Source organism: Stigmatopora argus, chromosome 4 (assembly GCF_051989625.1).
Source record: "Stigmatopora argus isolate UIUO_Sarg chromosome 4, RoL_Sarg_1.0, whole genome shotgun sequence".
NCBI lineage: Eukaryota > Metazoa > Chordata > Actinopteri > Syngnathiformes > Syngnathidae > Stigmatopora > Stigmatopora argus.
Genome location: NC_135390.1, coordinates 6,806,697 through 6,829,192, shown reverse-complemented (window position 1 = coordinate 6,829,192; position 22,496 = coordinate 6,806,697). Strand labels below are relative to the sequence as shown.

Here is a 22,496-nt window from a genome sequence, read left to right as displayed (position 1 = left end):
AGAATAAAAGATATGCAGTAAATAGCCCGAGGTTGTTTACCTGCAGTCATGAGGGTGCATCTCATTAATAGAGACGTATCCATGAGTTTTACTGTAATTTAAAATCAAGGAAGCAGGTAATAGAATGAAACTCTTGGAATCCAAAGCACACACAGCATTCAATTCAAGATCTTTGCATAAGACTTAAAGCAAATGAGAATGAGACTCTGTGCATGTGCATGATTTATGAGCCCATTTTTATGAGTACATACACACAGAGACTCCTCGCGGTGTGTTTTATTCTCTGCTGGTACATATGACTGCAATCATCTGCAGCAGGATTCATCATTACAACAGTGAAATATGCATACTGTTAAAATACATTCTTCTTTTGCATAAAAAAGAAAATCATTAAACCAATGATTTCTAAGCTAAATCTCAGAGGGTGGCTGAGGGAGTACCATGTTTGTGTTAAAAATGTACATTGTGGTGTTTCAGAACAAATCACTTATTGTACCAAATATAAACTTAATGTTTCTTGCAGGAAAGCATTCCTCTCTGTGTTTCCTTAATATGGTTAATACCAAGATATTGCTATCCCAGAGATTTGACTGAGGAAAATGCTTATCAGCTTTCAAATGATAATTTGGCTGCCATCATTCAAGACCATATGCCAACACATAAACACTGTGTTGCAGCTTTTCCGTGATTAAGGTCTAAACACAATGATGTATTATTTAGAAATAATTTCAAGCTGAATAGTATAGAGAAGCCACAGAAAAGAGGGAGTGTACATCATGCATGGGGGTTGGGGGGATGTCCAATGCAGTCGAATCGCTGAGCTCAGTCAAAGCCACTTGGAGATTTGGCTCAGATGCACAAAGCCGGGCTTACTGGCTTACCTCAGCACTGCACCAGAGAGGGAATGTCACTGGATATTACCATGCACACCATTGCAATGTATATATCCTACAGGATGAACCTCTTAGAAGCCCGACACACCTCCACTCTAGGGACAACTGCAATTTCCTGAAATGTGTCTGTGTATGATTTTGTGGTTGAGAACCTTCACATTAAAAATGAATAGCTTTAATAATAAACAGAAGCGCTTCAAGATTTCCAGTACACCAAAATGCATTCCAGTATTTGTGACTGTTGTGAGGATGCTGATTGTACTAATATTGTAAGCTCAGGTGACAGTGAGTGTCATTTATGAGAAGTGGTATCCTACAAAGTGGTGGGCCAAACAAACTCTATGCTTCAATTTGGCATTCTGTGTTGAAACTTTTCTTTCCTCTTTGAAAAAGAAATATATGTTACAACCATGTAACTGTAGTTAACAAATTCATATTAAGTTGAGTTGCTACACAGACAGGTAAATCAAAATGCCTACTAATGACTATTTAAATAAATGCAGAATTCTTTTCTATGGAGGGTTCATTTTAATCTATGCCTGTATTGTAAAATCTTGGCACTGTCAGAATTATGGGCAGACTGAGAGTTCGTGTCTATCCCTTATGGAACAATTGAATTTAGAGGTTTCCAAACTGTAACTCACATCAAAACCACCGGTTTAGTCATTTAGCAGGCGATAAACATGAAGTAATGTACCCCTTAAGGATAACATAGAGATGCTCTATGGTGGGAAGACTGGAGTTGGGAACATTCCAAAAACAGCATATGCCACCATCGTCCTGCAATGTAAGAGACTTTCAAAGGTAAAATAGAATGCCAAATATCAATGTTTGTCATATTTAAAATACAGCCTCCCCCTCAAAAAGTGTATTTAGTCACTCTTCTACTTATTAAAACCTAAAACCTTCTTTTTGTTGTTGTTGTTTTTGTAAGCTGTGAAATACAGTTACATAAAGCAGTACGTAATGATGTATGTCATGAAATCTAAAAACAGGTTATGTTCCCCTGTTAGATTAACTGGTTTGTCTTCAATACTCTGAGTGTTAATGGTTGTTTTCTGGGATTGATTGGCCAATTGTCCAAGATTTACTGTAAAAAAACTGATTGAATAGGCTTCAGCTCACCTATGAGGACAAGAGGTATAGTAACTGGATGTATCTAAGACCATATTTAAGTATGAAGGTTGAAAAAGAAAAACATGTGGTATTTAAACACTGCCAAATGCCTTAGACTTCGAGTAGCAGGGGGATATTAAAATACATATCTATTGACGTGTGTATAAGTAATAAAATAATTTAAAAAATGTATTCATACTTGAATCTAAAAGCACAATATGGTATCACAACGCTTTGCCCTTTTGAAATTACATGAGAATTCATTTGATTCCTTTACAATAAATTATTGAGAATGGATGATGACATGTCCAAATCCAACTGGGCTAGAATCCAACTTACCCGTGGCGCCAATGAGTGCCACAGAAAAAGCATCAAAGCATATAAATCAGGGCTGCTCACATTTCTTTGTTCCAATATCTACTTTTCAAGGTATCAACCTCTCATAATCTACCTTTCAAAGTTCAACAGTTATGTATGCTGATATACCTCGCATTAGACTCCAATGCAAGGTAAGTGTATAAACAGGTATGGTATCAAATCTTACTGTCCTGTGATCTACCAATAGGACTTTGGCGACATATTGGTAGATCGCGATCGACTTTTTGAGCACCCCTGATATAAATTATGCCTTTTTTTTCAGAGCGTATACAACATAAACCTGAAACATTGCAGACTTGCACATGCAATACTCACAACGATAAATCATTGGTGACCACATGTCCATTACTGGACACAAAACTGCCCTGCTAGTTCAAGCTCTCCACTATATCCTCAAGGGACAAGTGTGCAGATGAGTGACTGGGACTGGATTTAGTTTTCAGGCTGATGGAACCGTAGAGTTTGGCGGACCGTTTGGAATAAGCAATAACTTTCCTTCTGTACATCTCTCCTTTCCACATGGAGATCATGAGCAGAGTGGAAAGCACAACCCCACCCAAAGTCAACAAGCACAGTCCCGCGATCACACAACGGTCCAGGTGACCTCCAATGCGTGCGCTCTCCAGTTCCAGCTTCTCCATCTCCCTGGCCGAGACACTGTCCTTGTCCACGACCACCTCCCGGGGCACGGTGTAGGAGATGATCACCAAGGAGATGCCAGTCACCAAAAACGTGACTGCGCTTATAAACCAGTAGTCCACCGAGGACCCCGATGCCTCCCCAAATGATAGATCATCCTCGGACATGAACGAACATTCTGGTACCGTCTCAGAGCACGGCTCGCAGTTGCGCACGTTTCTTTGACAACTTTTGCGGCTCGTGTCCGGGCTGCCGATTGCCAGATTGACGTTCTCATCTATGTAGGTGAAAGATGTCTCCAATTCTTCGTCGCAGCAAACGCGCACTTTCTCCTCCCCTAGAGGGCGCAGTTTGACTTCGGCACGTTTCGCGGCCAAATGACACCAGTCATGGCAGCTCCGGGCCGGGGTACAGCCGCCGTCCCCGAGGGGGCCCCCTCGTGTTGATTCGCTCGGTTTGCGGACGTGCAGCACCGCGGCGAGGTGTTCAAGCCCGGCGGGAGATTGTGACAGCTTATTGGCGTCCCTTTTTAAAGACAGCGCCGGCGAAGCCATTCGGTCTCGGTTCCGTCTTCCTCCCTTTTGTTGTGACGCTGGACAGCATCACTAATGAGACAAGTCAAATGGTGCATGTTAATTAGATGAGCCCAATAAATAAACTCCACTCGCCTCTGTTTGTGCGCAAAGGCGTTTACGGTGCGGAAAAGATATGCGCCTCACTCACAGATGGAACTGTGTGAATCCACTTTTAAAATGATTAGAGAAATCCGTTAACTCATCTCGAAAGACGCCTACGATAAATGTGATGAGCTAAATAGCTTTCTATCCAATTAGAGGAGGGATCCACGTTCACCCTAAACCAAGATTAAACTATATTCTAAAGGTTTAGTGCAAGCACGCACCTTGTAAACTGCTTTTGAAATGTAAGCAGATCGTAATCTACTAAGCCTATACAACGTTTAAAAAATACATCGTATGGGTTCCTCTAAAATATCCATAACCAACATCTTCTATACCCTTGCTAAAATATACAGTTTGAGATGCTGCCGATCGATTACTATACCTAAAGAAAAACATGTGTCAGTACGTTAGATTAAATCACACACCAACCGTGGTCTTCAGGATCCTTTTGTCACGCTGAAACGCGCCTCAGCAGGTTTCCAACGCCAAGGAAGATTTATCAGAAAGGGTTTTAATACACGCCTCGGCTGCCGTCTCCATGTCGCGTGTGACGTCACGACACCAGAGGTTGCTTGGATTGGAGCGCTTTCTTAGCCCCACCCACATTCAAGCATCCGCTGCCCGCATGCACTGCTGAGAGGAGCTGACCAAATCAGCACCAGGCTCACCCAGTCACAAAAGGGGAGCCTTTAAAGCTACCTGACCCTTGTCTACTATGAGAATAATAATATAAAAAATATATAAAAAATCAAGGATTTGGTAATCTGAGTTGAAATGTTGACCTCCACTGGTGAAAACATTAGTAGGTACATATATAACAGGATGGTTAGCGCGTCAGCCTCACAGTTCTGAGACCGATGGTTCGACCCTAGGTCCGGACCTTCCTGTAGGTTGCATGGGTTTTATCCGGGTACTCCTCCCACATTAAAAAAAAAACCAGAGTAGGCTTGTTCAACACTCTAAATTTCCCCTAGGTATGAGTGTGAGCGTGAATGGCTGTCCTTATCCTTGTGCCCTGCCATTGGCTGGCAAGCAATTCAGGATGTCCCCCGCCGGGTGCCCATAGTTGGCTGGCATAGGCTCCAGCACCCCCCACGACGCTTGTGAGGATACGCAGTATGCCAAATTAATGAATGGATGGTCTGTCATATATACATTATTTGTGTTATTAATCAATAAAATCCACATTAGGCACTCCAAAGTTGAATGGTATTATATATATATATATATATATATATATATATATATATACATATATATATATGTATATATGTATATATACATATATATATATATATATATATATATATATATATATATATATATATATATATATATATATATATATACATATATATATATGTATATATACATACATATATATATATATATATATATATATAAATAAATAAAGATAAAATAACCAGCAGCACTGTTGTGCAAACAAACCTGTAAAATTATCTGTATCATACACCATCTGTTGTTGAAATCTCTCAGAAGATTAGTGACCATGTCAAAGACATCCAAGCATTTTTAATCTTGAGACCTAATGGATCACATGATCTGTGCCTTGATGCAAATTTAAGAGCTTGATTTTATATGGTCTCCATCCTTAGAGCTCTTTTCTCTGATGTATATTTTAATATATAATGTATTAATGTGGCGGCCTGGTGGTTGAGTGGTTAGCGCCTCGGTCTCACAGTTCTGGAGTCCTCGGTTCAATCCCAGGTCGTTCCTCCTGTATGAAGTTTGCATGTTCTCCCGGGGCTTGAGTGGGTTTTCTCCAGGTTCTCTGGTTTCCTGACCTACATTTCAAAATATTCGTGGTAGGCTCGTTGAACACTCTAATTTCCCCTAGGTATGAGTGTGAGTGGCCTGGCGTGTCAGCCTTACAGTTCTGAGGTCCTAGGTTAAAATCCAGGTCGCTCTACCTGTGTGGAGTTTGCATGTACTCTGGTTTCCTATCACATTCCACTAATAGTAATGATATGCTGATTGTACACTATAAATTGCCCCGAGGGATGAGTGTGAATGTGAGTGGTTGTCAGTCTCCTAGTGCCCTTGCGATCGGCTGGCTACAGATTCAGGGTGTCCCCCGCCTGGTGCCTGTAGTTAGCTGAAAGAGGCTCCAGCACCCCCATCATCCTTGTGAGGATAAGTGGTTCAGGAGTTGGACCAGCAAATCGCAGGGCACAAGGAGACCGGCAACTATTCACACTCACACATACGTAGTGGCAATTTAGACTGTTCAACCAGCCTATCCCTGCTTGTTTGTGGGAGATGTACCTGGAAAAAATCGACGCAAGCCCGGGGCAAACATGAAAAAGTATAAATAAAGTATATCCACAAAGATTTGAAATATGTTATTATTTCTTTAGTTTCTTATTAACTTCCCAAAGCACTTTGAGTCATGAGTTTGGGAATAATCGGTCGATCTCATCTTGAACTACAAGCAAGTAAAAAACATACTTGACTGAACATGCAAAAGCCAGACAGCATTTTAAAAGGTCTCAGACAGTTTAGTGGGCCAGTGCAAACGTTCCATTTGGATTATTTATAGGGCCTGGTGGTGTCTTTGGTTTGAAATAGGTACACAGTGTCTGTATGCTCAAATGAAACCTTTCAGACATTAAGAAAGACGACAATAGAACAACAGACTCAAGTTTAATGTGTAGATGGGTACATATTCAAATTTTGTGTGGGTATTTTTTATACTAGGACCATTCACACAATAATATTTAACGATTAATTCACATTGCTAAATGCAGTTGGGTGGAATAAAACCTTTGGATGTTAAAGCTACGTGATTAATGTATATTTCATTTAATAAATCCAGTCAGAGCAGTATGGTAGGGCAGTGGTTAGCACATCAGCCTCACAGTTCTGAGATCAAGGGTTCAAGCCCAGGTTTGGACCCTCTTGTATGGAAATTCTCCTTGGGTTTTGTCCGGACACTCCGGTTTCCTCCCACATCCCACATGCATGGTAGACTGTTTGGACATGCTAAATTGCCCCTAGGTATAGTGTGAGCATGGATTGTTGTCCGTCTCCTTGGGCCCTGCGATTGGATGACCACCAATTCAGGGTGTCCTTCACCTGCTGCCCATAGTTGGCTTGTATAGTCTCCAGCACCCTTTGTCACTCTTTCTGAAGATAAGCGGTTTGGAAAATGAATGAATGCGTTCATAGTATATGTCAGAGCACAAGTTGGGCATGAAGACAGAGAATTTATCTTTAAGAGCCTTTTGGAACGAGGATAACCCTCCAACCATATCGAGAGTGATCTATCAGTCAAGCCTATGTGGTAGAGTAGACAGATGATGCTACTCCTTTGTAAAAGGGGCCAACATAAATCTTTGGTGTGAATGCCAGATGTTTGTAGAAATCGTGTACCACTCAGCACCGGTCCAATAGCAGCCCGAGGGTTAAAGTTTGCAGCAGCAGGAACCTGGAGACCTTACAATACATTCAATTTTGTTAACTTCTTATCCACCCTGGAAGCACAATTGAATTGAATTGAATGCTTTTATTGTCACTCTACAAGAATAATGAGATTTAAACCTTAACAATGAAGTGCACAAATAACAACAACAAACAAATAATGAATAAATAATAATATAACAAAATAATATCTTGTAATTTAAAAAAAAATCAACTTTCACATGATTAATTGTGGAAAAAGAGAAGCCCTGGGAATACTTTTCTGATGCACCTTATGTGTCCTGTGATGGACTGGTGACCAGGAAAATTGGATTGGATTTTGGATAACTTTATTCATCCCGTATTCGGGAAATTTCATTGTGACAGTAGAAAGAATGCAGATACAAATAGCCAACCTTACGCCTAAGGGAAGGGGTAAGCACAACCATGACCATAATAAGTGGAAGGGGTATAAAAAAAATATTAATTGATGATTCAAGCGCAAGGGCAGCACAGTAATGAACTCACCCAAAATGTCTTACAATAACTTTATTTAAAAATAAAATACTAAACTAATACCACGAGAGGGCAATATAGACTCACTAATGGATTTCTGAAGTTTAAAATAAACTCCAAACATGGCTCCATCATACTTATTTACTATTTTTGTTATTTACCATTTTCTCCTGGGTCTTTGTTTCTCCTTTACCATCAAAAATGCACCCCAATCCATTTTAATCTATAATATATTGTAAACTAAAAATCCAAATTGGGTTGTTCCCAACCATCAATTTGAAAAGGGAAAGTTTACATTCTCAGTGCAAACCTTCTCCAGGTTTTTGGCTTGTCAGCAAGATCCATGGAGTCATGTTTGGGTTACCTACTTTTACTCACCTACAGAGGCCTGACCCCAACCTCAGTGAAGTACAGAACAAATCTTTAGGAGACAAGCAGTTTTTCCCCAAACATTCTAAACCTTTAACCCAAAAGCTTTTCTTTAGCTAAACTAACCTGCAACATTTAGTAAAAAAACAACAACATCTGCTATAACCGCAAACCGGCTTCATATTGTCATATGTTTTTGTTCAATTTAGGAAAAATTCTGTATCATTACTTTTACTTACTTTTTTACATTTTTATGTGAGCTACTATAAGAGAAGTTGCAAATGAAGCTTGTCATACTTCCCTAAAGAATAACATATGCTTAAAAGGCTTTCCTAGAAGTGTTCAAAAAGACAGCAGCCCCCCACCACTGCATGCATTAATAGAACCAATATATACACTCAAAATTACTCGGCGGACCTGTATGCTGACACCCTTAATTTGTGTGCTCCACCTCTTAATCCCTGCGGCTGTGAGAACTGATGAGCTGTCATTGTCCAGAAGCTAAATTAAACACTCAACCATCCTCATCTGTTGTAATAAGCACATGGAGGAACAAATGGAGTAGAAAATTTAAATATATACATGTTTTTCCATTGTAATATCCTGTTTTTGGTGGGGGGGTTTCAGAGGGTGGGAACAAATTAATTTGTATTTAGTTCCTTTCTATGGGAAACGTTGATTTGAGACACGAGTAAATCGACATAAGAGCTCGGTCTCGGAACGCATTAAGCTCCTATCTCAAGGTATTACTGTAGTTGATTTTTTCATATTGTAGTTGAAGTAAAGCACATATGTTTTATGTGTGGGAGGCAAGCATTGGGCTAATTGATGAGTCACTGTGTAAGCTTCCACAGAACAACAGTAACATGACACATGACAGTTATATCTTGGAGGAAGTATCCACATGGGTGTGATCTAGGTGAAAAAAAGCAATTTTCCATCGTCTTGGAAATGGTAAGCGCACACATTTTGAACCGAGCCAGAAAAGAGCCGTCATATGCTTCCATGCGCTTGTAATTCTGAAAGCCCAGCGGTTAACAAAAATGGGCTTGGGTGAAAGATCACGTAATTGACAAGATATAAGTCACACTAGCCAGTATAGTTGGGTCAGCAGAACTAAATCTCCAAGTAAACACTATCTGTCAGCATATAGCACACTTGCCCTTCTGTATGATGTCTCAGTGAAATTTTCAATCGCTAGATAGTGAAAATCCAGAAAAAAACAAAAACTAAATAATTAAATACAAAATGGGTGTACTCTAACTCCATGTCTAGTGATCTGGCAAATGAGTGTCTAATTCTAAACTGGTCAGGAGTAGGTTTTACTCAACAAACTTCATCTTCCACCATCTTTCATAGACTTTCATTTATTTTATTCTGTCACCAGGCAAGCTCTGGGGACAGCTTGTCATGACAGATTTCATTTTATGAGTCAGCACTGGAAAAAATATAAATTAAATTATCATATTTTTGTCAGGTACTTCCATCAAATGATTTTATGTGAAACTAGGTATTTTTATTATAATGAATGCCAGTCAAAATAAAAACATCTAACTCCAGATCAAATTATTTTATGGAACTACTTGATACAAAAGAAATTATTTCCATTCAAAAATTATTTTCTTTGTGATCCGGCACAGGAAGGCCTGGTGGTTAGCACGTTGGTCTCACAGTTCTGCGATCGAGGGTTCAATCCCTGGTTTCTTCTTGTGTGGAGTTTGCATGTTATCCCCAGATCTGTGGGTATGTACTCTAGTTTCCTCCCACATCCCAAAAACATGCATATGGTAGGTCAATGAACATAAGTGGTTGTCCCTATCATTGTGTGCCCTGCGATTGGCTGATCAGGGAATGTGTTTTATTTTTCAATTTAAATCATGCATGTTTTTGAGAGGTGAGAGAAAAGAACAGCCCCAAAGAAAATCCACACAAACATGGTGAGAACATTCAAACTCAACACAGAAAGGATGAAAGTAGGTAATCGGCAACAGTCTCAGAAATGCCTGTGACAGTGGTGGGATTTGAATCCACGCCTCACAGGGAGACTAGCACTTAAATCCAGCGAATTAGACGAATCAGCCACATTATCTGATGGGCCAGATAAAATGGATCTGTGAATGGATAGACAAAACCAATAATAATCATGTCCAATAAGAATATATGATTATTTAGAACATCCCCTTTAATCTGTCACTATTTGTCCTTGGCATAGATACATGAATACCATCTGGCTTTTGATAGGGGGACCCAAAGGAGTTGCAGCGAGGCTGGCAACAGAGAACCGTTGAAGTGATATGACTCATTTGCTATCAGAATTCATATACCTGTGCCCAATCAAATTCAACATAATTGCATTACAAACTGCCCCTCATACTAGATATGATTCAAGTGGGCGTAGGACTTTCTGCCAGCAAAGTGTCAATTTGCTGGACATATCTCCGAGCACGGACCCTCACTGCATCATTAAATGCAACATTACAGAGCCCTTAAGCTATTCATTTGAGTTCTTTATTAAATGTTCAATTAAAAAAGGGTTGTCCATTTTTCAAGCACAATTGTTGTTAATTCCACCTCATTTCCTTCATTTCATTTCCAGTTGCCACTTGTTCATTTTCAATTTAGAAGTCCTCCGTCTCTGATTGTTTTTCCTCAGGTGCATCGGTTTCCTAAGAGTCAAATTAGAAGCCTCTGATAAGTTGTTTTTCCTCTGGTGTGTTGATATCTTAAAAATCAAATTAGAAGTACAATGTGAGCAGTGTTTTTTTTTCATAAGATCATGTCACTAACTTCATGTCAAAATGGCAGTCTTAACCCTTTACATGGCACTTACTTAAGTGGCTGCCAGTGACAGCGTGAAACGTCCAATCCGTTAGACTGAGGGATCATTTACTCCCAGAATTCCTAGTCAAAATAGATTGAATGTCTATCCTTGTCAATGACACTCTAACATGACCATGCATAGCTAGTCCTCCCAGTTTAAAAGAAATAGACATCTACCGTTGTCAATGGCAGGCAATGAACTATATAGTATGAACATTGTTAATAGGGCCATAAATAGAATCTATTTATGTTTATTCATTCATCTTCCATGCCGACCATCTTTGAAAGGGTTGCGGGGGTTGCTGGAGCCTAACCCAACTGTCTTCGGGCAAAAGGCAGACTACACCCTAGACTGGTCGCCAGTCAGTCATAGGGCACACAGAGACAGACAACCACTCACACTGCCACCGAGTGGGAATCGAGCCCAGATTGCCTGCACCAAATGCAGACAGAGAAACCACTGCACCATCAGGTGGCTCTTTCTGTTTATATTCATTTTAATTTTAGTAATTATTTTCTTAACTAGTTTGTTCATGAAAAAAAATGTTTTTTTCATTCATTCATTCATTTTCTGAAGTGCTTTATCCTCACTAGGGTCGCGAGTGGTGCTGGAGGCTATACCAGCTGACTTCGGGCACGAGGCAGGGGACAAAACCCTGAATTGGTGGCCAGCCAATCGCAGGGCAAGAGGAGACGGACAACCATTCACGCTCACACTCACACCTAGGGGTGTTTAGATTGTCCAACCAGCCTACCATGCATGTTTTTGGAATGTGGGAGGAAACCAGAGTACCTGGAGGAAACCCACAAAAGCCTGAGGAGAACATTCAAACTCCCCACAGGTAGAGCGACCAGGATTTGATCCCAGGACCCCACAACTGGGGGGCCGACGGACAGCCCCATGAACAAGTCTACAAATGTTTATTGAGGAACTAAAATTCCATAAAGATGATTGATTTAAAAAATTAAAAAAAATCTAATTGGGAACACAAGTGGATACCAGGTCGTTTTGGAGTTACCATTTTGTATTAATAACCAAAACTAGGGCGGCCCGGCGGATGAGTGGTTAGCGCGTCGGCCTCACAGTGGGAGCCCTGGGTTAAAATCCAGGTCGGTCCACCCGTGTGGAGTTTGCATGTTCTCCCCGGGCCTGTGTGGGTTTTCTCTGGGTACTCTGGTTTCCTCCCATATTCCAAAGACATGCATGGTAGGCTGATTGGACCATCAATATTGCCCGTAAGTATGAGTGTGAGCGTGAATGGTTGTTTGTCTCCGTCTGCCCTGCAATTGGCTGGCCACAAATTCAGGGCTTCCCCTGCCTCTGGCCTGAAGTCAGCTGGGATAGGCTCCAGCACCCCCCGCGACCCTAGTGAGGACAAAGCGATTCAGAACATGAGATGAGATAACCAAAACTAATCAGGAATTATAAAATATTATGAAAATCGTCATTTTTTGTTTGTTTCAATAAGATAAGCACCATATTTATAGATATTGTCATTACATTTATAGTTGGGCTATTTTTTTTTATTTGGGGGGGGGGGGTGCTGGGGGTGTAATGTGGTGACAGTAGTTCTCAGAACTCCATGGTCCATGCCAAATAAAATAAAACTATCAATAAAGAAAATATAAAGCAATTTTCACAAAGATGTGTATTTAATAATGGGAAATGACAAATAAGTATCATGCAGGTCTACTGGCTGCATTCACATTCTAGGCATGCTCCTTGTGTGGTGGTGACAGGGTGTCGATCTTTGTGCGCCTTTGCCGAATCCCCCTTTCTCTCGCAGTCATCAAAGTATGCAGGCAGGAGCTGACGACCACGCAAACTTCAATCCACTGGCTCTTTTTGGAAGCAAGAATGAACAAATGAACATTCAGAATGGAAAAAAAAGAAATCCAAAAGAGGGCAAGTGCGGACTTTTTAAGGGCGCGGTTGATTTTTGGGAGTATTACGCGTGAGTTTTAACTTCAACCTTTGATGGCTGGAACTCGGTTTTAGACGGAATTCTTTTTGTGGTTTGGTGGTGCATTCCCCCTCCAAAGAAGCCCATCATGGACAACTTGACCACAGGGGACATGACAAGGGGGAACGAGACGTTTTCGACGCAGCAAAATCAAACCTTGGGCGTTTGGAGCGACTACGCGCCCGAGTACAAGGCAGTCAGCGTCTCTTTGGTGTCCCTCATCTGCGGAATGGGGATGGTGGGCAACATCATGGTCATCCTGGTGGTCCTCACCACCAAACACATGCGGACTCCCACCAACTGTTACCTGGTGAGCCTGGCGGTTGCCGACCTGATGGTGCTGACCGCGGCTGGGCTACCGAACATCACCGACGCCCTGCACGGGCAGTGGGTGTACGGATACGCCGGTTGCCTGGCGATCACCTATCTCCAATATTTGGGGATAAACGCGTCCTCTTGTTCCATCACAGCCTTCACGGTGGAGCGATATATCGCCATCTGTCACCCAATCAAAGCGCAATTTCTGTGCACTTTATCCCGGGCAAAGAAGATTATTCTGCTGGTGTGGGCGCTCACGTCCATCTACTGCATTATGTGGCTCTTTTTATCAGACACGCAAACTTTGGTATATGACAACGCCGTGCTCGTCAGCTGTGCCTACAAAGTATCCAGGAGTCAGTATCTACCCATTTACTTCATAGATTTTGCCTTTTTTTACGTGCTGCCCCTCATGCTGGCCACAGTTCTGTATGGACTCATCGCCAGGATTCTCATCCTAACCCCCTTACCTGCTGACCCCAAAGAAAGCACCGGCAGGTGGGGGAGAGGAACCAGTAAATTCGGAGGAAGGACGATCAGAGCCAGCTCCAACAGCAGCAGCACTGCTGCTTCCCGCAGACAGGTGAGGAAATATATCTATATCTCTCATACCAACATTCAATTCCACCATTGTCAAAAAACACACAAAAAACTGTACTCTGTGAAGGAAGGAATAGAACAGATGGAGAACCCTAATAGGCCCCTATAATTGACATAAAAAGCATATATTTCTGACTTAAATAACTGTTACCGGTCATCTAAAATTCAAGATTGTTTTCTTTATTAATATGACCAGTGACCATCAAAACCTGTGAGGTTGTGGGTGTGTGTTTGAGGAGGGAAATAGCATATAACTGGACGATTCATCCATGTTTTCCTAATATAACCAGTAAAACATTAAATCCTATGTAGTAATGAGGTTTAAAGAGAACAGACCAATAGTTATTGTCATGTCAAATACGGTCTCTGTAAGGACAAGGTATAAGCCTCAAAAATAGTGTTTAACCCTTTATAAGTCAAGTGACAATTTTTTTTATCATTAAGAATAAATAAATAATTCTATCAAGACATGTACGTGCACGCCAGGTCATAAGTATTCATTCATTTTTTTGTACTGCTTATCCTTATCTATTTAACAAAAATGTCTATAGAACATTTGAATTATTTATATACATGCTAAACATATAGTGTGTATAGTTTTGCTTTATCTCTATATTGTGAAGATATTCATCTTAATTTAAATACAATTACGACACTAATGAGGATAAAGCGGTTCAGAAAATGAGATGAGATGAGAAAATATATAAAATTAATTTATAAATTTTCTCATCTCATCTCATTTTCTGAACCGCTTTATCCTCATTAGTGTCGGGGTGGGTGCTGGAGCCTATCCCAGCTGTCCGGGCCACTCTCCCCACCGGGCCACTTTTATATATTTTAATCAAAATAATAAATCATCTAAAATGATCAAATGAACAAACAGCAATAATTCATTAATTCATTTTCTGAGCTGTTTAATCCTCACAAGGGTTGCGGGGGGTGCTGGAGCCTATCCCAATTGACTTTGGGCCGGGCTGTGAACTGGTGGCCAGCCGATCGCAGGGCACGAGGAAATGGACAACCATTCACACTTATACTTATGGGCAATTTTAAGTGTTCAATCAGCCTACCATGCATGTTTTTGGAATGTGGGAGGAAACTGTATTACCTGGAGAAAACCCATGCAGGCCCATGGAGAACATTCAAACTGCACACAGGAGGACCGACATGAATTCGAACCCAGTACCCCAGAACTGTCACCCAAACTATAATAAATAAATTTTAAAAAAAGATCTCAATAACCAGTTTAGTGTGTAGTCTGCCTTTTGCCCGAAGTCAGATGGGATGAGCTCCAGCAACCCCCACAACCCTTACGAGGATGCACGGTACAGAAGATGATGAAAGAAAAAACCCCTGAAATATACCCTGGATATAACTCACAATATAAAATATGTATTTTCCAATATTTAAATGTATTTAAAGAGAAAGCAGTGACAATATGCCACTGTGTTTGGCTTTTAACTGTATGAAGAGCAACAAAGGAAGGCAACAATTGATGGGGAAAAAAGATCCTGCTACACGGCCCTCCATATCAACCGACCAAAGGCTTTGTTTGCATATAAAATGGAAATTAAGAAAGAATGTGACACCAGAAGAGGCAAATGAACTTTAAACAGTCTGCTTCTATTTTATTTTTCCATATTTTTGTGTTTGAGTCTTTCAGCATTCACGCGCTTTGCACTAGCATTGCCTTCTAATGTTGCCAACATTGTGCACAAACATCAGTATATTTGTCAATGGTACTGTATATGATAATAGTATCATAGTCATTGATACGATTGTGGGAAATATACCAAAAATGTAAGTATGATAAACGAGTCATGCGTCACTTGATTTCTTTATCTTTGGAGCTGATATTTTCCTCCCAATCAAGATGCTAAATCCAATGGTCGAAATCCACTTGGCTCAAACTGTTATGATCTGTTCACACCAGCCGTGTTATCAACGTAATCTCTAATGGAAGGGCAACAGGCGGCCTGGCTATACACGTTGACTGCGATGTGATGTGGCCAGTTTGACCAAATAGGCTCCACCCTGTGATGTTGAGGGATTAAATTTTCAAATATGTTTTCTCATGACTTTATCATGTAACTTCTGCTTTCGAGCCTGAACCCTACTTTAACATCCAGGCAACAAAAGGCAAAAGAAAGAAAAAGGATTATGAGAATAGTCATAATATTAAAAGAGTAAAGATGCAAAAATAATGTAGACTGACATTGAAATAATACAAAAATGTTGCAATAGTAGGAGATAAAAATTATAATATTATGAGAATAAATTTGTTTTATTCCTTTTTTACATTACATGAACCAGAAATTTGTTGGACTTTGACTTTTGTGACGTCAGGTCTGCATGAACACAAAACTGCTTCTGTTGGTTTGGATTGGACAACTTTTCTAACTATTCATCCCGTATTCGGGAAATTTCATTGTGGCAGTAGCAAGAGGGTGATTAGACAGAACAACACAGCAAAAGCACAAAGTACAAAGCAAATCAAAGTAAATGAGAATCACCAAATCAAATCATTAAGACAGAAAAGCAGCAAAAACACAACACGAGCAAGAGTGGAAGGAGCTACCGCCACCGGCTGCCACTTGAACGGTGCCATTTTGGTTGCGGTAGCAAAAACAGATACAGACTCAAAAGACGTAAAGTTGGACAAAAACTGCAACCACACACAGGAAGTCTTCCACAAGATGGGGAACTTCTGCAGACTGTGACCGAGGTATCGAATATGCAGAGTCACTCTTCCAAGCTTATCTGCACAGTTCCTTAGTAGTCTGGAGCAGAAGACAACAGTAGCAGAGTAGAGCCCCTCGACTCCGTTGCTGGTAAGCGGCGACAGCTCTTCCATCTTATCCCATAATGGAATGGTTGGTCAGAAGTGTTGCCCCTTCTCCCGGCACTTTTATCCAGCTCCGAATCTCCGGCGGCACCGAGGTGTTGCTCCTTCTGCTGCGTATTGTAACAGCTAGTCTCATGTGTGATTCCAAAAAAAAGTAGCCGAAAGAAGCCAGGCTAACAGAACAAGGAAAGTTGTAAAAACATTAAAGTAAAAAGTATAAAGTACAAAGTAAAGTAAGAAAGGAATGTATTAAGAAATATTAAAATGTAATTAAAAAAAAGATAGAAGGGCTGTAAAACACGAAAAACATAAGAGTGGACAGAGACAATTTGATAAAGAGGGATAGTCCCATGCCCGCTCCTTTAAGCCCCAGGAAAATTACACACATTTTTATCATTGTATCTAAATTACACTTAGTATTTTTTATATTGAGGCGCAAAGAAAACTCAAATCTATTAACGTATGAACCGTGGTTGTTTAAAATGAAGCTTATACTATACTAAAAAAGAAAACCTGTGCATGTGCCTCGAAAACATTCTTAAGCGCCTGAAGTACTTTGGTTGAGTTTTTATTTATATGTCAACGTGAAAAGATTTAACCACTGTTCTTTGACATTGGGGACAATTTTAGTTGACAGGACCTGTGTGCTTCTACAATGTAATTGTATTTTTGTGCTAGCAGAAACTGCGCTGTACATGTTTTGGCAGTGAGGATGTTTCCTTGGGGACACAACCTGTGTGAGAGGCAATTTTGTGGACAGAAGGCACAATTTTGCTACGCCGCCAAATAGAGGGGGCATGGCAAAGTCCCACTCCTTCTCGCTTTCTTTTTCCCAACTTCGTCTCCTCTATCCCAGTGTTCTGCTTGGGCCCAGGAAGTGGTCGGTCTGCTGAACTCACTGATCGAGTGGGGGGCTGTCACTCCCAGGTGGCTTGGGCGTCCCTCGCTTATACCAGGAGGCTGGTTAGAGCAAACTCAAATGGGCTGGTGGACTGGGGCGCGGATGGTGTTCCCTTGACTATTTCCGCAGACAAAAGGATGTACTTTGTCTGTTCTTCTCCAGGATTTGCCCGTCTGAGTTGAGTTTTATTTACCAAATGACTGTCAAACACGTTAGAGTGGGAATACGTATGATTATATTAGAAACATTACAGTATATAAAACCAATAATGTCAGGATTAGCAATTAAATAGCTAAAAGTGGGATTTTTACTAATTAATACCCATGGGGGAGGTTTTCTAAACTCCCGACTACACTTCACTAAGATTGTTTGCTCAATAATTTTACTCCATCACGCCAATAAGACATATCTTCCCCTTCGGTATTCCTCCCCATATGTAAGAATTTCTAGATATCATTGCTACTTACAATAAGTACTATCTTACATATTGCCTAATTCATTTGTATCATTATTGTCTCTTTTCTTTCTTTCTCTTTGTCCCCTGTTTTCTTCCTTGCAGCATTCTTTGAATAAGCAGCCCAGTATAAATATCCATAGTGGGCAACACCAAACTCCCATGTGGCACATGAAAATTCTTAAAACATTCAGAATTACCATTCTCCGTGTCCAAGCAACTAAAGAGGACAGGTTCAAATGATAATCTCATCTCATCTCAATTTCTGAACCACATTATCCTCATTAGGGTTGCAGGGGGTGCTGGCACCAACCATGTACACTCAGACTCGGGGCAATTTAGAGTGCCCAATCATCCTACCATACATGTTTTTGGAATGTGGGAGGAAACCAGAGTACCTGGAGGAAACCCACGCAGGAACAGGGAGAACATGCAAACTCCACACAGGTGGACCGACCTGGACTTGAACCCAGGACCCCAGAGCTGTGAGGCGACACGCTAACCACTTGCCCCACCCCTATCCTCAAAGGATAGTATAATTAATAAATACAATTAATTCAAGGACAGAATTTTTTTTAAATCTAATTGAATTAATCAATTTATCAAATAATCAGAAAATGATTTATTTCTGCCTGTTTAAATTGCCCTTTTAGTCCCCAAATAACCTTTTTTTTCGCCAATCTTTGTAATTCTGTATTTTACAATGATGAATTATAAAAATGTTACTTACTATAAATTTGTTAAAGACATTTTTAGACTATAAACTGCCGCTTTCCTCCTCATGCTGAAGCCCATGATGATTATAGTAAATTGTGTCTTTTAACACTATTTATGGAATTTTATAGACTAATCAATTTCATGCCTTTTGGTGGAAATATTCTATTGCACAATGTAGTCCTCTTTCTCCACATAAAACCTGCTGATGCCCCTGACAAAAGCACACGGTATCAGATATGTATTTGGAGATGCATGCTTGTCATTCAGATGAAATTCTTTCTAAAATGACAAAGAGGGTGTGGTACCCTAAAGATGTCCTTCTGCTAATGGCCAATTTAATCAGTTAACTCCAACTCAAACATGTTTTTTCTTCTCCTTCAGTTTGGTTGGTGGATATTGTTTGAGAAATGCACACACAAAATGGTACACTCACATGTCTCTGGGTTGGTCTGCCTTAAACAAACCACTGTAAAAATAAAGTAGAAAATCATGTGGATTTTGCTGGATTGCCAAAATGTAAAGAAAGGCAGACACTGCAAGTATAAACTCATTGCGCCTCATGTGGGTGTTACTAATCTATCACCTAGGAGATTATTTATCTTCACCTGACAGCTGACTTTCTTATGAAAAACAGTGTGTTTGGTTGTTTGGTGTGAAGATGATATATACCTACATGCAGACCTGATTACAAATTGCTTTTTATACATGCATTGGGATTAATCAAGTAATAGTTTCTTCTGCAACCTTTTGCTATTAGGTAGTGAGATTGAAATGGATTACCGTATTTTCCGGACGAGAGTCGCAGGGTGTTTTTATTTTATTTTTTAATGTAGTTTGCCCGCGACTTAAACTCTAGTACCACTTTTGCTTGGAATTACTAATTTTACAATGAACAGGACAAGAGGAAGCTCTAGGCCTTCAACATTGGCGGTGGGTGGACTTATCCCCTAAGAGGTTGCCACAGCGAACCTGTAGAATCGCCTGCAATATTCATTCATCCATTTTCCAAACGGCTTATCCTCACAAGGGTTGTGGAGGGTGCTGGAGCCTTCCCAGGCCAACACCCTGAATGCTCACACTCATACCTAGGGGCAATTTAGACTGTTCAACAAGCCCACTGTGGATGTTATTGGGATGTGAGAGGAAACTGGACTACCCTGAGAAAATCCATGCAACCCTGGGGAGAGGATGTAAACTCCAGACATTGAGGACCCCCCTGGTATCGAAACATTGACCCCAGCGCTGCGAGGCCGATGGACTAACCTCACGGCCTGTAACTTACTAATATTAAATAAAATAAACATTGTACTGCACTTTGGTTTGATAATATTTGTAAGGCGATGTTCTTATTTTGGCTATCGATATGGTAAAAGTAGCTTCCACACAAACAATTTATGACATGGAACAACCCTATTTTTTAGTCTTACTAAAAATGATGGAAGACGTCTCATTTACTCTAAAATTGAGTGAAATGGCAGCCTTCCCTCCCTTAGCCATATGAGAACTTGAGGATTCCAGACGATTGTCTTCATTCTTCGTTGTTCTTTAGACACAGTAACATCCTTAGAGGAAGCAACAAATGTGTGAGGCATCGGGGTTGATAACAATAAAAAAAAAACGAAATCACAGAGAACAACGGCGTGAAACGATCCGCACTGTGCTAGATGGAAACGAACTGAGCGCGGAGAGGAACAACAGTAGATGCTAAAATATTGTATCATCGACAAAAAAGTCGGCAGTCTCATCAGTTTTTACTTATTTATTTGCATTTTAAAAACACAACATGGCGACCGTAGCCAGCGAGAACAACAGCAAAAACTTCCATCTATCTCTTCTGCACTTCTCTTTTCCCTCGCTCTGCCCACTCCCACGGTGCTTTTAGGAATAGTACTTCTAGATTAGAACCGAATTCGTTAAAATATTTTGGACTCTGACTGAGTGCGGAGAAATGCTGTACATTATTCTTTGGACACTAACTATTGTTCCTACAATATGAACATTTTATACAACATTTCTGTTATTTGTTTTGGATTTTAGCAAATAAAATTAAGCAAAAATGCGACTTGTGTTTTTTATTGTGCATTTTTTGGGCTAGTGCGACTTACACTGACATGCGATTTATAGTCCGAAAAATACGGTAATTTATCCATAAAAATTCAGAGGACAGATAACCATGAACAAAAATATGTGATTCAAACATAATAATGTGTTAGTTTGCAATGTTTCTGTGTATGAATGCGCACCCACAAGAGAAAAGAAATACATTTTAACATTTGAACGTCAGCAGTGTAAAAGAATACGGGGGTTAGAAATCATCATAGTTTTTGTGGCAAACGTTTGAGCCAATGAAGGATCACTTGATATTCAATATACCCCGGAGGGCCAATCTAAGCACATCACTTCATTAGGTGAAAAAATAGGAGATATGGAGGAATGGAGATAAGTATAAACAGAAATAATGTTGTAAACATTTGATTTAAACCTCCACTATTGAGGTCATGTATTGACTTGTTACAACACATTTAAGATAGCAAAAAAAATGATTTATGTCATTTCTCTGTGTTTTTTCCTACTTTTTAAGTATTAGCTAAACATATATAGGGAGAAAATGTCCAGCGATAGCAAAAAAGTAGAAACAATCCCTATCAAGAGAGAATAATTCATCACATCGATTTTTTTCATTTAAATTTATCTTAAACAAAATGCGGAAAATTATTAATTAAATTCAATATGTCATTTTTTTTACCACTGAGCTAATAGAGAGGCACAATTTCAATGACTAGCACTATCTAGTGTTCAAGATTTCAATTGCAATAGAAAAAAATCTACAGATACATTGATTTTTTTTGGGATGACTTTAGTTGGAAACATATGACAAATGTTGAAATAATCGATTTAATTGTTTCCCTCTAACAAATTCTATTTTGATAGGTAACCAAAATGCTGGCTGTGGTAGTAATCCTATTCGCCTTACTTTGGATGCCCTACCGGACCTTAGTTGTCGTCAACTCCTTCCTGGACAAGGCTTACCTAGACAACTGGTTCCTGCTCTTCTGCCGCCTTTGCATATATTTGAACAGTGCTATCAACCCGGTCATCTACAATGTCATGTCTCAAAAGTTTCGCGCTGCCTTTAAAAAGCTGTGTCACTGTGGGCCTCAGAAGATGGAGAAACCTGCCTCATACAGCGCGGCACTCACCTACAGTGTCATTAAGGATACATCCAACGGAGGAAGTCCTGACCACTTTGCAACAGAAATGGAAGAGCTACAGACACCTAGCGATCAGTTTTTACCCACTGAAATCCCGCAAATTGGCAAGCATCTGATGAGCTGTGATGAGTCGGAAGAGCCGTCCCTTTTGGGAAAAGATGCTTAAATAATGAAAAAAGAACACATTTACAGTGAACTGAGCAAGATTTTATTTTTGCCTCCAGCACTTTGGTCAAAAATTTGCAGGGGGGCGGGTGTTGCGCTTTGAAATGAATATATGGTCAAAACCTTGACGGCGTTGTTGGAGCCTATCCCAGCTAACTATGGCCACCAGGCGGGGGACACCCTGAATTGGTGGCCAGCCAATCGCAGGGCACGAGGAGACAGTCAACCATTCACGCTCACACTCATACCTAAGAGTTTGCAACCATCCTACCATGCATGTTTTTGGAATGTGGGAGGAAACTGGAGTACCCAGAGAAAACCCACGCAAGCTTGGAGAGAACATGTAAACTGCATACAGGAGGAGTGACCTGGGATCGAACCCAGGACCCCAAAACTGTGAGGCTGATATGCTAACCACTTAACCGCCGGGCCACCAATACTTGTTTTATTAGACATGGTTTTAGCCTCAACATAAAAAACTAAGGTCTA

General features: G+C 40.4%; 2 protein-coding genes across 3 annotated transcripts; one reads left to right on the top strand and one right to left on the bottom strand.

The window, feature by feature from the left end:
* Window positions 1-217: 217 nt before the first annotated feature.
* tmem74 (transmembrane protein 74) lies at window positions 218-4,263 on the bottom strand. Of its 2 annotated transcripts, none has more exons than XM_077599761.1 (2): window positions 4,136-4,263; window positions 218-3,631 (listed from the first exon to the last, which is right to left on the bottom strand). In XM_077599761.1, the coding sequence occupies exon 2, from the start codon at window positions 3,578-3,580 to the stop codon at window positions 2,756-2,758; it is 825 nt and encodes a 274-aa protein (XP_077455887.1). In that variant the 5' UTR covers window positions 3,581-3,631; window positions 4,136-4,263; the 3' UTR covers window positions 218-2,755. The 2 variants fall into 2 exon arrangements, with proteins under 2 accessions (XP_077455887.1, XP_077455886.1); XM_077599760.1 differs by having other exon boundaries at window positions 4,132-4,258.
* Window positions 4,264-12,570: 8,307 nt separating this feature from the next.
* LOC144073107 (thyrotropin-releasing hormone receptor-like) lies at window positions 12,571-22,136 on the top strand. The gene is made up of 2 exons (XM_077598677.1): window positions 12,571-13,696; window positions 21,562-22,136. Exons 1-2 carry the CDS (start codon window positions 12,884-12,886, stop codon window positions 22,006-22,008), a joined length of 1,260 nt encoding a protein of 419 aa, XP_077454803.1. The 5' UTR covers window positions 12,571-12,883; the 3' UTR covers window positions 22,009-22,136.
* The last annotated feature ends 360 nt before the right edge of the window (window positions 22,137-22,496 follow it).

Excerpts from the sequence above, each read along its gene's own strand:
- LOC144073107 (XM_077598677.1), top strand. The coding sequence starts at position 12,884 with ATGGACAACTTGACCACAGGGGACATGACAAGGGGGAACGAGACGTTT. Across the intron at positions 13,697-21,561 it reads CTGCTGCTTCCCGCAGACAG|GTAACCAAAATGCTGGCTGT; the intron begins GTGAGGAAATAT and ends CTATTTTGATAG.
- tmem74 (XM_077599761.1), bottom strand. The coding sequence starts at position 3,580 with ATGGCTTCGCCGGCGCTGTCTTTAAAAAGGGACGCCAATAAGCTGTCA.